Source organism: Triturus cristatus, chromosome 9, assembly GCF_964204655.1.
Source record: "Triturus cristatus chromosome 9, aTriCri1.1, whole genome shotgun sequence".
NCBI classification, from domain to species: Eukaryota; Metazoa; Chordata; class Amphibia; order Caudata; family Salamandridae; genus Triturus; species Triturus cristatus.
Genome location: NC_140592.1, coordinates 1,019,432,132 through 1,019,445,558, shown reverse-complemented (window position 1 = coordinate 1,019,445,558; position 13,427 = coordinate 1,019,432,132). Strand labels below are relative to the sequence as shown.

General features: G+C 47.6%; 1 protein-coding gene across 8 annotated transcripts in view; it reads left to right on the top strand.

Moving 5' to 3' along the window:
• Positions 1 to 13,427, top strand: part of TTLL5 (tubulin tyrosine ligase like 5) — a 1,306,640-nt gene that overhangs the window by 592,393 nt on the left and 700,820 nt on the right. For all 8 annotated transcript variants that reach the window (XM_085626706.1, XM_085626705.1, XM_085626700.1 and 5 more), the window contains one exon: positions 4,519 to 4,639. In XM_085626706.1, the coding sequence (XP_085482832.1) occupies positions 4,519 to 4,639 (121 nt within the window). The remainder of the gene's footprint in view (positions 1 to 4,518; positions 4,640 to 13,427) is intronic.

Here is a 13,427-nt window from a genome sequence, read left to right as displayed (position 1 = left end):
CATCCCTGTCCTGCCGGCCCACTGGCGTTACCTGCGGTTCATGGTAGGCCACGAGCATTTTCAATTTGCCATGCTCCCCTTCGTCCTTACCAGCGCCCCTTCGGGTGTTCACCAAAGTGATGGCGGTGGTCGCAGCTCATCTGCGCAGGTCAGGGGTGTCAGTCTTCCCCTACCTCGACGACTGGTTGTTGGAGGCGGGCTCGCCCCAGACAGTAGTCACCCACCTTCAGACTACGGCCGACCTCCTGCATTTGCTTGGGTTCTCCATCAACGTGCCGAAGTCGCACCTGAGTCCCTCTCAGAAGCTCCCCTTCATCGGAGCGGTTCTGGATTAGACGCAGTTTCGGGTTTGTCCTCCCGAGCAGCGAGTTCGGGATATTCAGGCTATGATTCCGATCTTTCAGCCTCTATCCCGGTTTTCAGTCAGGATGACCCTCCAGCTCCTGGGCCTGATGGCCTCCTGCATCCTACTGGTGCAACATGCCAGGTGGCATGTGAGGGCTCTGCAGTGGGACCTGAAGTTCCAGTGGGCACAGCATCAGGGCAACCCGTCCAACCATGTCCAGATCTCGGAGGGCACTGCACGACAATTGCAGTGGTGGCTCACGAATCGCGATTGGGTCAATGGCAGATCCCGCTCCCTTCCCCAACTGGAGCACACAGTGGTGACGGATGCGTTCCTCCTGGGCTGGGGAGGCCACTTGGGAGAGGCGGAGATCAGAGGCCTCTGGTCTCCGGCGTAGTCCCGGCTCTATATCAACCTTTTGGAGCTTTGGGCGATCCGTCTTACACTGAAGGCATTCCTTCCCTCTGTGCGGGGAAGTGTAGTGAAGGTGTTCACGGACAACACCACCACCATGTGGTATTGCAACAAACAGGGCAGGGTGGGGTCGTGGACCCTATGTCAGGAGGCACTGCGCATCTGGACATGGCTGGAACATCAAGGCATTACCTTGGTGGTTCAACACCTGGCAGGTTCTCTGAACGCCAGGGCGGACGAACTCAGCCGCCGGTGCTTGATGGATCACGAATGGCGTCTGCACTCGGACGTGGCGCAAGGTCTCTTTCTGCAGTGGGGAGAGCCTTGGTTAGATCTATACGCCACCGAAGAGAACGCGCAATGTCATCAGTTCTGTGCGTTGGAATTTCCAAGGCGGCTCTCGCTCGGCGACGCTTTTTGTCGCGAGTGGAGTTCCGGTCTGTTGTACGCCTTTCCGCCTATACCACTTCTGCCCTCAGTGCTGAAGAAGATTCGGCGCGACCGGGCCCAAGTCATCCTTGTGGTTCTGGATTGGGCACGAAGATACTGGTATCCTGAGCTACAAAGCATGGTGATCGATCCCCCGATCCGACTGCCGCTTCGGGAGGATCTTCTGTTGCAGCAGCAGGGGACGGTCCCCCACCTGAACCTGTCCAGCCTCCACCTCCATGCGTGGAGATTGAGCGGCGACAGTTGACAGCTTTTGATCTTCCCCCCGAAGTATGTGATGTCATTCTGGCAGCCAGGCGTCCCTCCACTAAGACGGTATACGCCTGCAGGTGGAACAAGTTTGTGGCATGGTGCACAGCAAAGTCTGTGGATCCCTTTTCTGCCCCTCTTTCTGAGGTCCTTCTGTTCCTACTATCCTTGGCCCAACAGGGCTCTGCTCTGGGCACTATCAAAGGTTATCTTTCGGCCATCTCCGCCTTTCTAAGGCTTCCAGATCAGCCTTCTCCCTTTAAGTCCCTGGTTGTTAACCGTTTCCTGAAAGACATTACACACATGTTTCCTCCTGTGCCTTTCATAATGCCTCAATGGGACTTGAATCTAGTTTTGACCTATCTGATGTGCGCTCCTTTTGAGCCCCTTCAGAACTGTCCTTTACGTCTTCTCACTCTAAAGACGGCTTTCCTGGTAGCTATCACCAGAAGAGTGAGTGAGCTCCAGGCTCTTTCTTCTAAACCTCCTTTCCTTTCTGTTCATCCGGACAAAGTGCTTTAAAGGACCCGCCCTTCTTTCTTGCCAAAGGTTGTCACGCCCTTCCACATCGGGCAGACCATCACTTTGCACACCTTCTTTCCACCTCTGCATCCTTCAAAAGAGGAAGGGAGGCTCCACCGTCTGGACCCAAAACATGTGCTCTTGTTCTATCTGCAGCACACACAACATTTCCGGGTGGATGACCAGCTCTTTGTTGGCTACGTGGGTGCCAAAAAAGGTCGGGCCGTGCACAAACGGACCATCTCTGGGTGGGTCGTTTTGTGCATCAAAGCGTGTTACTCGCTGGCTAAGAAGGAGCCTCCTGTGGGGCTGCGTGCCCATTCTATCAGGGCGACGCCGGCCACTACAGCCTTGGGATCCGGCGTTACCTTGCAGGATATTTGTCAGGCAGCTACATGGGCTTCGCTGCACACGTTTACCACGCACTACTGCCTTGACAGCCAAGTCCGGAGAGACGGCTTCTTTGGCTGTTCTGTTCTCCGTGACTTTCCGGTGTAATCTATTCTAAGGTAAGGAATCTATCACTAATGTGTCTCTTTCAGATGCACAAGTTACTTACTTGTGTAACGATATATCTGTAAGAGACATTAGTTAGTGTTAGATTCCCTACCGCCCCACCCATCCTCCCCGTTCTGCAAACTGATTTCTAGGGTTAAGGTCTCCCTTTCGGGGCCCTAGTTTCATGGCACCAGTGGTCAATTTCTTGCATGGCTCTGCTTTCCTGGCGCGGAAAGTCGTGTACAGAACTGACGTCAGCGTGCATGGGTGGCGCCTAAGTAATCTCCGTGACATCATCTCGGCACATACGACGCCAGCGACGGACGCGGAGCCGCACGACGCCACCTACCGACGCGCAGGGGTACTGCTGATGAAAAACTTTCCGGATCCAGTCTGACGCCTGGGGATATTCTAAGGTAAGGAATCTATTACTAACTAATGTCTCTTACAGATATATTGTTACACAAGTAGTAACTTGTGCGTCGGTGTTAATGGTTTGTTAGGTTGGGCATGTCAGTGGTGTCATGAAGCATTATCAAGTGCCATAGAAAAGGAATGGGTAGGTTTAAGGACCTGTTAAGAGTGCCCCCTATTTCTGCCCATAATGAGAACATGCCCAGACAATCATGTAGAACATGCCCAGTGTCAAAATGTGGTTGAGCATATCGCCAACAGTTCAAATGTGCAGTAAACCCATTCTCCATACCTACCCAGGGCTCTAATACCAATCATGAATTGATTTGAAGACACAGAATTTCAACTGGATTCCCTAAGTTCTGAAGGACCCCTTTCCAATCCTGTTCCATGTAAACTATAGCTTTTCTTGCCACCTGCCACATAGCCTGGCTATTACGGGTTTGGAATGATGTGTAATAATGGAATATATATGCCTGACATTACCCCCTTGTGCTATGCCAACGTTGAAGATATGACACTATTGGCACCTGTGTTAATTCCCATAGTAGCACAGCCAGTCTGCAGTGTAGGCAGTGGCAGAGTATTATCAGTGCTCATGGATGTGTAAATCATATTGCTCTTTGAGCATTTCAGATGTCTTAAGATTCCACTGTGTAAGAAGCTGGTCAATAGTTAGGATACCAGCCTGTTCTCACAGCTCCCAGTGGAGTGTTTGTCCTCCAATGCTAATGTGCACATTATGCCATAGGGACCCCCTTCATGTATGTTGGTGTTCATTTTGAACTGTCAGCGAGCCTGGGCCCAAATCTTCGCCATTGCTTGAATGACAGAGTTTTGGGTCAAAGTGGCCCCTTAAAATGATTGGGATAGTGCATAATTATTTGTAATCACATATCCTAGGTTGTTCAGGATTCTTTATATTCATAAATAATATGTGTAACCATTTTTCATATTTTGATATTGACAAGTTCTTTGTGAAGTGCATTATTGAAATAAGAGATACAAATTCTTCCTCTCTGCTCCCGCCCCCCCCCCCGCCTTCCCCATCCCATTTCAGTATTTTATGGGACAACTTATTGTACCTTACCTGCAGTGCATGTGAGGGTCACAAATTGTACAATGATGTATTTTTCTTGTTAACGAGATTTAATTTGTGATTAAATGATTATAAATTAAAAAGAAAAATACATGTTGTGACCAATCACAAGCTATTTAGCAAAGCAGCATGCCTCTCCGAAGCAGGATGTATGGTTGATTTTCTATTCCGATTCCAGTCCCTTTAAGGTTGCTTCTAATTGTGACTTGGTGCCTTGTGCTATACAATCAAGGAGCAAAGTTTTGATTTCCCTTGTAAGTCTACGGCTTTATACTCACATCCATACATAATTCAGGCAAGAAAAATAAAGCTTTGCCTGCATTGTGCAGTCAATGCATAATCTGAATTGTGCAGTCAATGCATGTTAATTAGTTGGTCTGGGTCCACATTGGTGCAATAGGTAGTTTGCCCAGCTCCGGTACTGTACAACTGGCCGTAAATGAGTTTTGAACTCGTGGGCCTAGTAACATGACAACCTGTGTTTCTTGTGGCAATTTTCCAACGCTTTTCCTTCTTATTTTTGCAGCAAAGTACAGGCTCGATTAGCATTCTCAGCCTATTTGCAAAGAGTTCGTCAGCGCCTGAACACGGAAAATATGGATCAGAGTCAAAACTATACCTGGGCTGCCAAGGAGGATGAGCAGATGGTAAGAGTAGATTTAACTCTGACTATCTCTTTCAGTGGTTTGTCCTCACCAGTCAACATGCCTTGGGTTTTCACACATTATGGAACAGTTCCTGGAAGGTTTATTCACAGTTGAGGGTTACCTGTGTTGTGTTAAATTAGGTTGCCATTGTGCCCTGGGTAAAACATTCCTAATGTGTTTCTGCCCTGAACTGTTAGTGCATGGTTAGTATTCTGCCAATGAAACCTATATTACATGTAAAATCCTCTGTGGTTATAGCTGGTTGAGTTTGAAAGCTGAATTTCCCCAAAACTGCCTCTTTTATATATTCGCATGCTTAAATCCTTCCCCTTCATCAGGCTGGGAATCCCTGGTACATTTAAAAGCAGTGAGTAGACATTGTTAAAATGGCCAAAGGCCTGAACAACACTGTTTGTTTAGTACAATATCCACCTCATTTGAAGCAACCTGAACTTTAGCCAGTAAGGTGGCAGTATCAGATTTCTTCCCCCCCCCCCCATTCCTGGGGGCCACCATAGTTCCAATTTCTACTGCACCTCATGTGTGAGAGAGTCCCCAGGCACAGCTCAGCTCTAACCTCTCAGTGAACTCAAAATTATTACTTTCTTGGTCTACCCTAGGACTGAACTAACCCTTCAGCTTTTACAGTGCTCTGAGTTGCTTTTATAGTTATTGGCTATTTCTGGGCTAGAGGTAACCTTTGATATTGTCAGCAACTGTCACCATGGCTGACAGAAAGGAAGCGTCTCTCTTCAAATCCTGTTCATCCTATGGACAGAAAAAGGTATAAACAGTTCATCTACATTCCCAGTGTGTTTAGCCTTTATCCTAGTAATAATGCTTCTCGCTGCGACATATGTAATACCTTTACTACGAAAACTCTCAAGGACAAAGAGAAGAGGTTGGCACTATATTTACTGGATAAAGAGAATTTCCTCCTTTTTATGGATTTCGTGAAAAGAGCCCCTCGAAGCACTTCCACAAAGATAACGCAGAATAGGGGACTTATACAGTTTCCAGAATTAGAATTATTTAGTACAACACTTGCAGCCACCTCCTTACACACTAAAACTGGAGCTGGTAAACACTCCAGAAAGGGAGATTCTTAGTCTGTGAAAAAGCCTGTGAAAAAATTAATTCTATTGATGAGAAACCTCCTACAAAAAGGAAGAGATGCTCAGAAGGCATTCTGTTGTCCACAACCACAAAGCAGTCCTTTTCGACGGTAATACTGTTGACGATGACACCACATAGGTCTTCCTTACCATCGTCTTCTATGCTGGTGGCATCGACTGAGAAGCCTATAATGGCAAACCAGTCAATGACGATGTTGACAACAGTGCCATTGATGATGACATTGACTGAAATGCTGACAACGATGGTGACATTGAAGACAACACCGTCAATGTCCATTCCGCCGATGTCAACACTATCAAAGATGACAATACTTTTGGTGACAATGACATCGTCAACAACATTATATTCTGTACCTGTTTGGTCTCCATTAAGGGTGACAACATAACTGTAGTCCCAAATTTTGGGGTCAGTATAAGAGGAACATGCTAGGGACCTTGCTTCACACACTGCATACTACCCAACACAATTGAATGTATGTTACTTTCCAGATTTTGAGGCGGAGATGAATGAGGATGAACCTTAGCATAAATAAAAATATCAGCAGAATTATGTTCCTCATAATTCATGCTCATATGTTCCTCTGAGACACCCTACAGAACCATAGATGGTCCAAATTCCTGTGGCTTTTATGTATACATTTTAACAGATAATGGAAATTTTCCAAGGATTGTTACCATAGTATTCAGCTGGCCATCCTCCACAATTTGCAATTCCTACTGTACCTGTCCCACTGTCTCCTCCACTTGCCCTTTGCCATCTTCACCTCTACTGCCCCCCCACCTACTAGGAAACCCTCTCCAAGACTAGTCAATGGACCTCTTTTCCCTCCAACCTATGAGGGCATGGATGATAACAAATATACTGATACGGTCCTCCACCCGAACCTGTCCAGTCTCCACCTTCATGCGTGGAGATTGAGCGGCGACAGTTGATGCCATTTGACTTGCCTCCTGAAGTCAGTGATGTGATTCTGGCAGCCAGGCGTCCCTCCACAAAATCCGGTTACGCCTGCAAGTGGAACAAATTTGTGGCATGGTGCACAGCAAAGGCTGTGGATCCCCTTTCCGCCCCTCTTTCGGAGGTTCTACTCTTTCTTCTTTCTTTGACCCAGCAGGGCTCTGCTCTGGGCACCTTGAAAGGTTATTTTTCTGCAATCTCTGCTTTCTTACGGCTTCCTGATCAGCCTTCTCTTTTCAAGTCCCCTGTTTCGCGTTTTCTTAAAGGCATTACTCACATGTTTTCTCCTGTCCCCTTCGTAATGCCTCAGTGGGATTTGAATCTTGTCTTGACCTTTCTGATGTGCGCTCCCTTTGAGCCCCTTCACAATTGTCCACTTCGTCTTCTGACTCTTAAGACTGCTTTCCTAGTAGCAGTAAACCTCGGCAAGACGTGTGAGTGAGCTCCAGGCTCTGTCATCTAAGCCTCCCTTTCTTTCTGTTCATCCGGACAAGGTTGTCCTCCGGACTCGTCCTTCTTTTCTTCCGAAAGTGGTGACCTCCTTTCACATCGGGCAATCGGTCACTTTGCCCACTTTCTTTCCGCCTCTGCATCCTTCGAAAGAGGAAGAGAGGCTCCACCGTCTGGACCTCAAACGTGCGCTGTCCTTTTATTTGGACCGCACCAGACAGTTCCGGGTGGACGACCAACTTTTTGTTGGATACGTAGGTGCTAAGAAGGGGAGAGCCGTACACAAGCGGACCATCTCACGATGGGTCGTCTTGTGTATTAAGGTTTGTTACTCCTTGGCGAAAAAAAACCCTCCTGTTGGGCTGAGAGCCCATTCCACCCGGGCCACAGCGGCGACTACTGCCCTGGGACGGGGAGTTCCCTTGCAGGACATCTGTCAGGCGGCGACGTGGGCCTCACTGCACACGTTCGCCAAGCACTATTGCCTGGACAGCCAAGTCCGGAGAGATGGCTTCTTTGGCCGTTCTGTTCTCCAGGACTTTCTGGTGTGATCTTGGTTCGCAGACCCTCCACCGGGGTTGGTATTGCTGGGGTATCTATTCTAAGGTGAGGAATCTAACTAATGTGTTTCTTTCAAATGAACAAGTTACTTACCTTCGGTAACGATGTATCTGTAAGAAACATTAGTCAGTTAGATTCCTCACCGATCCACCCATCCTCCCCGCTCTGCGAACCGACATCTAGGGTTAAGGTCATCCTGTACAGGGCCCTAGACTTTTTGGCACCAGTGTCGGTCTCTTGCATGGCTCTGAGTTCCTGGCGCGGAAAGCTATGTACAAGAACTGACGTCAGCGTGCAAGGGCAGCGTCTAAGTACTCCGACGTCATTCAGGCGCACGACGCCAACGACGGACGCGGGCCGTAGACGACACCTAGCGACGCGCAAGGGGTATTGCTACAAAAATCTTTCCGGATCCAGCCTGACGCCTGGGGATATTCTAAGGTGAGGAATCTAACTAACTAATGTTTCTTACAGATACATCGTTACCGAAGGTAAGTAACTTGTTCGTTAAGGATTGTAGAATTTGCCGGACCTTCCCTCCTAAGACTTTAAGGGACAGGGAGGCAAGGCTGCTTTTATGGTTGAAATCTTCCTCGGCTAAAGAGGATGACAGGGCCTCGACGTCTAGTAAAAGGGCTAGCTCGCATAACAGCTCTTCCAGTGAAGGAAGAAAGCATCACAAGGCTTCTCATAAAGCTTCTGACCATTCACAGAGGTCACTAAAATTATCCTCTGGATCATTGCTGTCTTCGCATTCTGAGGTATCTAAAAGACCTTCAGCCTCTAAAACCGTGAGTAAAACCCAGGTGAAGACTCTAACTCTGGTTTCCTCTCATACGGTTTCTGTGACTTCTGCTGCCCCTCTGTCGACGGCTACAGTCTCCACTACGGCTATCTCTTCACCTATTGTGTCTTCCAAGATCTCTACTATGTCTAAAAAGCCTGTTTTGAAAGATTCACAGACGAAGAGTTCATCTTCTAAGTCTCCGTCGACGACCACGTCGACATCGAGCTCGTTGACGACGAAGATTCCGTCGACGGCGAGCCCGTCGATGACGACCCAATCGACGAAGAGCCAGTCGACGACGAAGAGCCAGTCGACGTCGACGACAAAGAGCCCGTCGACGAGGAGTTTTTCGAGGGCGATTCCACCAGTTTCTCAAACTACGCCTATTTCTTATACTCATTTTCAACTAAAGACTTACCATAGACAGGATTACAGCAAGATATCTCCTCTTCTGCCATCTCATATCCTAGAGACTTATGTAGAGGATGAGGACTTTGATGAGGAAGATTTTGAGGGACCGTTCGGCATAGCTCGGCACCCCTCGGAACTTCACATAAAATGCCAAGATGAAGTTGAGGAAGAGGATTACCAGGAACACTATTACCAGGAAGGCCTCTCTACACCACATTACAGACATCCCAGAAGGGATTGGGATCATAGGGAAACGAGTCATCTTCCTCCTACACTCATATAAGATCTCCAGGCCATGCTGGCGGATTACCGCCTACGGTTTCCCCCACAACAGGCTGACCCTGACATACCACCATTACCTGCTGAAGAGTCAGACTCACTGCCGCAGAAGGAAGTACCAAATTCGCCACCTCACCCTTCTGGCTCAGTACCACAATCACACCATGATACTACTTCCTCTGATGAGGAAGAGGTCGAAGAGGGTGAAGTGCCTGATAAAGATACTAGTTTGGATCCTTGGGATGATTATATCATACCAATGCCTTCTCCACCCATTCCTCAACCTTTGGATTCTCCTCCTGAGGATATTGGCGGCTTTCACAACCTGATGCAACGTGCTGCAACCAAATTTCAATTGCCAGTCACGGTGGAACAGATGGATTGCTTTTTGCATGACTTTAGAGAAGAGCACAGGAAGATCACAAGAGCGATTCCCATCATTGATTATATTTGGAATGAAGGGATAAAAATTATAAAAAACGCCTGCCTCTATACCGGCTGTCCTCCCTCGCATTGACAAAACGTACCGTGCTCCTCCGGAAACTCCATCTTGTCTGATTGGTTATCCCCGACCAGATTCCGTTATATCACAAGCCGCCCAACAAAGATCCAAAAATCCAGCTACGCCAATATCAACGCCGCCAGATAAGGAAGGACGGAGGTTGGACATTATAGGTAAAAAGTTCTCCACTATGGCAGCAACCTCCATTAAAGCAGAAAATTCTTTGGCCATCCTCGGCCGTTATGACTGCCAGATGTGGTCAGAGTTGTTGGAATTTATGGACCTCATCCCTGAGGACCGTAAACAAGATGCAAAGAAGATACTTTTGGAGGGAGAACGAGCCGCATCTGAGATCATAGACTGCGCTCTGGACATCGCTAACACCAACTTTAGACAACTCGCTGGTGCTGCAGTACTTAGAAGGCAAGGATGGCTTATAGCAACATCTTTTAGGCCAGAGGTACAAATTATAGACATGGCCTATGATGGTGAGTCCTTATTCGGAAAACACATAGATGAGGCCCTCCTTGCTATTAAGACGGATACCGATACGGCTAAATCATTGGCTGCTCTCCAATATAGGCGTGGATCTTTCCGAGGTGCAAGGGGTCGTGGCTTTGCATCAAGAGGAGGGTATCAAAATCAACAAAATAGACAATACCAGACACAGTATAGACAGCCTTACGGACGATCATCTTACAGACAATCCTCCTCAAATATTCTCTCGCCAGGGCGGATGAAAGCGATCGAACAATCAGGGTCGCGATACCAACAGAAAACAATGAGTTACGCAGGACGCCAGTCATCCCTCCCTCCCTCCCCATGGGCGCAAAAATGTCAGCTTTTGCACACAAGTGTCAACAGATCACTACGGATCGATGGGTTCTCGACCTAGTCAACAACGGTCACACCCTGGAATTCATCAAACGACCAACTACTCCCCCGCCCAGGGGTACCTCTTCCCCTCGTCTTCACTTACTGTTCAAAGAAGCCTTAAAAATGCTCTGCAAGAATGCAATAGAGAAGGTTCCATCATCTCAAAAGGGGACCAGGTATTATTCTCGCTTTTTCCTCATCAAGAAAAAATCAGGAGAGTGGCGCCCGATTCAAATTTCTGAAGAAACAGAGTTTCCGGATGGTTACGCTTGCACCTAGAGCTCTCAACACGAGTTTTGAGCTGCCTAAACAAAGGGGATTTTATGGCTTCTCTGGATCTAGAGGACGCGTACTTTCACATACCTATACATCCCAAGCATCGCAAATACCTTCGATTCACAGTGGCTGGCGTCCACTATCAGTTGAAGGTGCTTCCGTTCGGACTGAAATCGGCACCAAGGATGTTCACGAAATGTCTCGCACCAGTGGCAGCGACTGAGATCTCCTAGGAATACAAGTGTTTCCTTATCTGGACGATTGGTTGCTCAAGGGTCCTTCGAAGCAGACAACCGAAGAGGCTATCTCAGTATGCCTGCGTCTCTTTTCAGCGCTAGGCCTCACTCTCAAGGAAAGTAAGTCTCAACTGCGTCCTCTTCAACTGATTCCTTTTCTGGGAGCAATGCTAGACACCATACAGTGCAAAGCATTCTTGTCAAAAGACCGCCAGTTCCGTCTGTAAAAATTGGCAATATCAATCACAAAAAGAAAGTCAATTTCTGTCCGGCTATTCGCTTCTCTTCTGGGGATGTGCTCATCTGCAGTAAACCTTGTACCGTTGGCACGACTCAGAATGAGACCTCTGCAGGAAGAATTGCATCTGCAATGGTAGCAAGCCGCAGGGTCGTTCGACGACTCCATCATGGTAACATCACGCATGATGGAGTCTCTGCATTGGTGGTCTCAGACGGCAAACTTGGCTCCGGGTCTTTCTTTTCTACCAACTCCTCCAGAATTCATTCTAACAACAGACACTTCCATGGAGGAATGGGGAGGCCATCTCCAAGACTTGCATATTCAAGGAAGATGGTCCCAAGAATACCGTCAACAGCATATCAACAGATTGGAGCTTCGCGCCATCTTTCTCTCCCTGCAAGCATTTCTCCCGAGGATTGCAGTGCTGGTCCGTACCGACAATACGACCAGCATGTATTACATCAACAAGCAGGGGGGAACGAGGTCGCTGTCTCTTTCGCAGGAGGCTCAGGAGCTATGGGAGTGGGTTACAGCCCACAAGATAACCCTAAGAGCAGATCATGTCAAGGGGCTTCACAACACTTTGGCCGACACCCTGAGTAGGTCTCTCTCGGGCTGTCACGAATGGGAATTGGAGCAGAAGCAGGTGAACAGAATCTTCCAAGTTTGGGGCAAACCAGCACTGGATTTGTTTGCGACAAGAGAGAACAGGAAATGCCAATATTACGCCAGCAGGTTCCCTCAACAGGGATCAAGAGGGAATGCCCTGTCCATGAGATGGTCAGGGCTTTGTGCGTACGCTTTTCCCTCTGATACCTTTGATTCCGAAAGTGCTCTGCAAAATGAAGATGGAGGGTTGCCGTCTCATCCTGATTGCACCCCGTTGGCCAAGACTGTATTGGTTCCAGGAACTGCTTCTTCTATCTCAGGACAATCCTATCCATCTAGTACCAACTCTCACGATGTTGACAAGGGTCAAATACTTCATCCAGATCCACAGTCGCTGCGCTTGCACGCATGGCTCCTGATTTCTTAGAATTCAAAGATCTAAACCTCTCAGGACTGTCGTGAAATTCTAGCCAAATCTCGTACCCAGAGTACAGTCAAAACTTATCGCTCAAAGTGGAAGCGATTTTGTCATTGGTGTGATGTGAATGATGTCCACCCTATACAAGCTCCTGTGGAACAAATTCTTTCTTATTTATTATCCCTGGCCAAAGCTGGGCGTGTGTTTTCATCAATTAAGGTTCATCTTGCTGCTCTTTCCAGATTCAGGAAGAGTTCTAATAAACCTTCGCTCTGTTCCTCTACGCTAGTCAAACAATTTATGAAAGGACTCTTTCGAGTTTTCCCTCCGAGACGTGCACCTCCTCCAGAGTGGGAGTTAAACACAGTGTTGGCTCAATTAATGAGAAGACCATTTGAACCTATCCACAAAGCTGATCTTAAGTTTCTCACATGGTAGGTCGCTATTTTGCTAGCTCTTACATCGGCTGGAAGGGTTAGCGAAATCCAAGCTTTCACTATCTCAGAACCCTTTTTGCATTTTTCTAGGGATTATGTAACTCTCCGGACGAATCCCAAATTCATCCCTAAAGTACAGTCTCAATTTCACTTAAATGAACCCGTAAAGCTTAAAGTTTTCTTTCCGGATCCAGCCACGCCAGTGGAGCGAGAATTACACTCACTCGATGGTAAAAGTTGTTTAAAGTTCTATTTACAGAAGACTGAGGACATCAGGCGATCCAATCAATTGTTCGTAGCCTATGGTCAAGCTACACTTGGGACTGCTGTAACTAAGGCAACAATAGCCAGATGGCTGGCTTCGACAATTCATTTCTGTCATGACAAAGCCAACAAACCTTTACAAAGAAAGGTCAAAGCGCATTCTACCAGAACTATGGCAGCTTCTACTGCATTATTTGCCGGAGTAACTTTGGAAAACATCGGTCGTGCTGCGACATGGAAGAATGTCCACACGTTCACGAAACACTACTGTCTGCAATCTGCTCTGCAGGAGGATGCAGCTGTAGGATAAGCCGTTCTTCAACATCCTTTTCACTAAGGTTAGATTT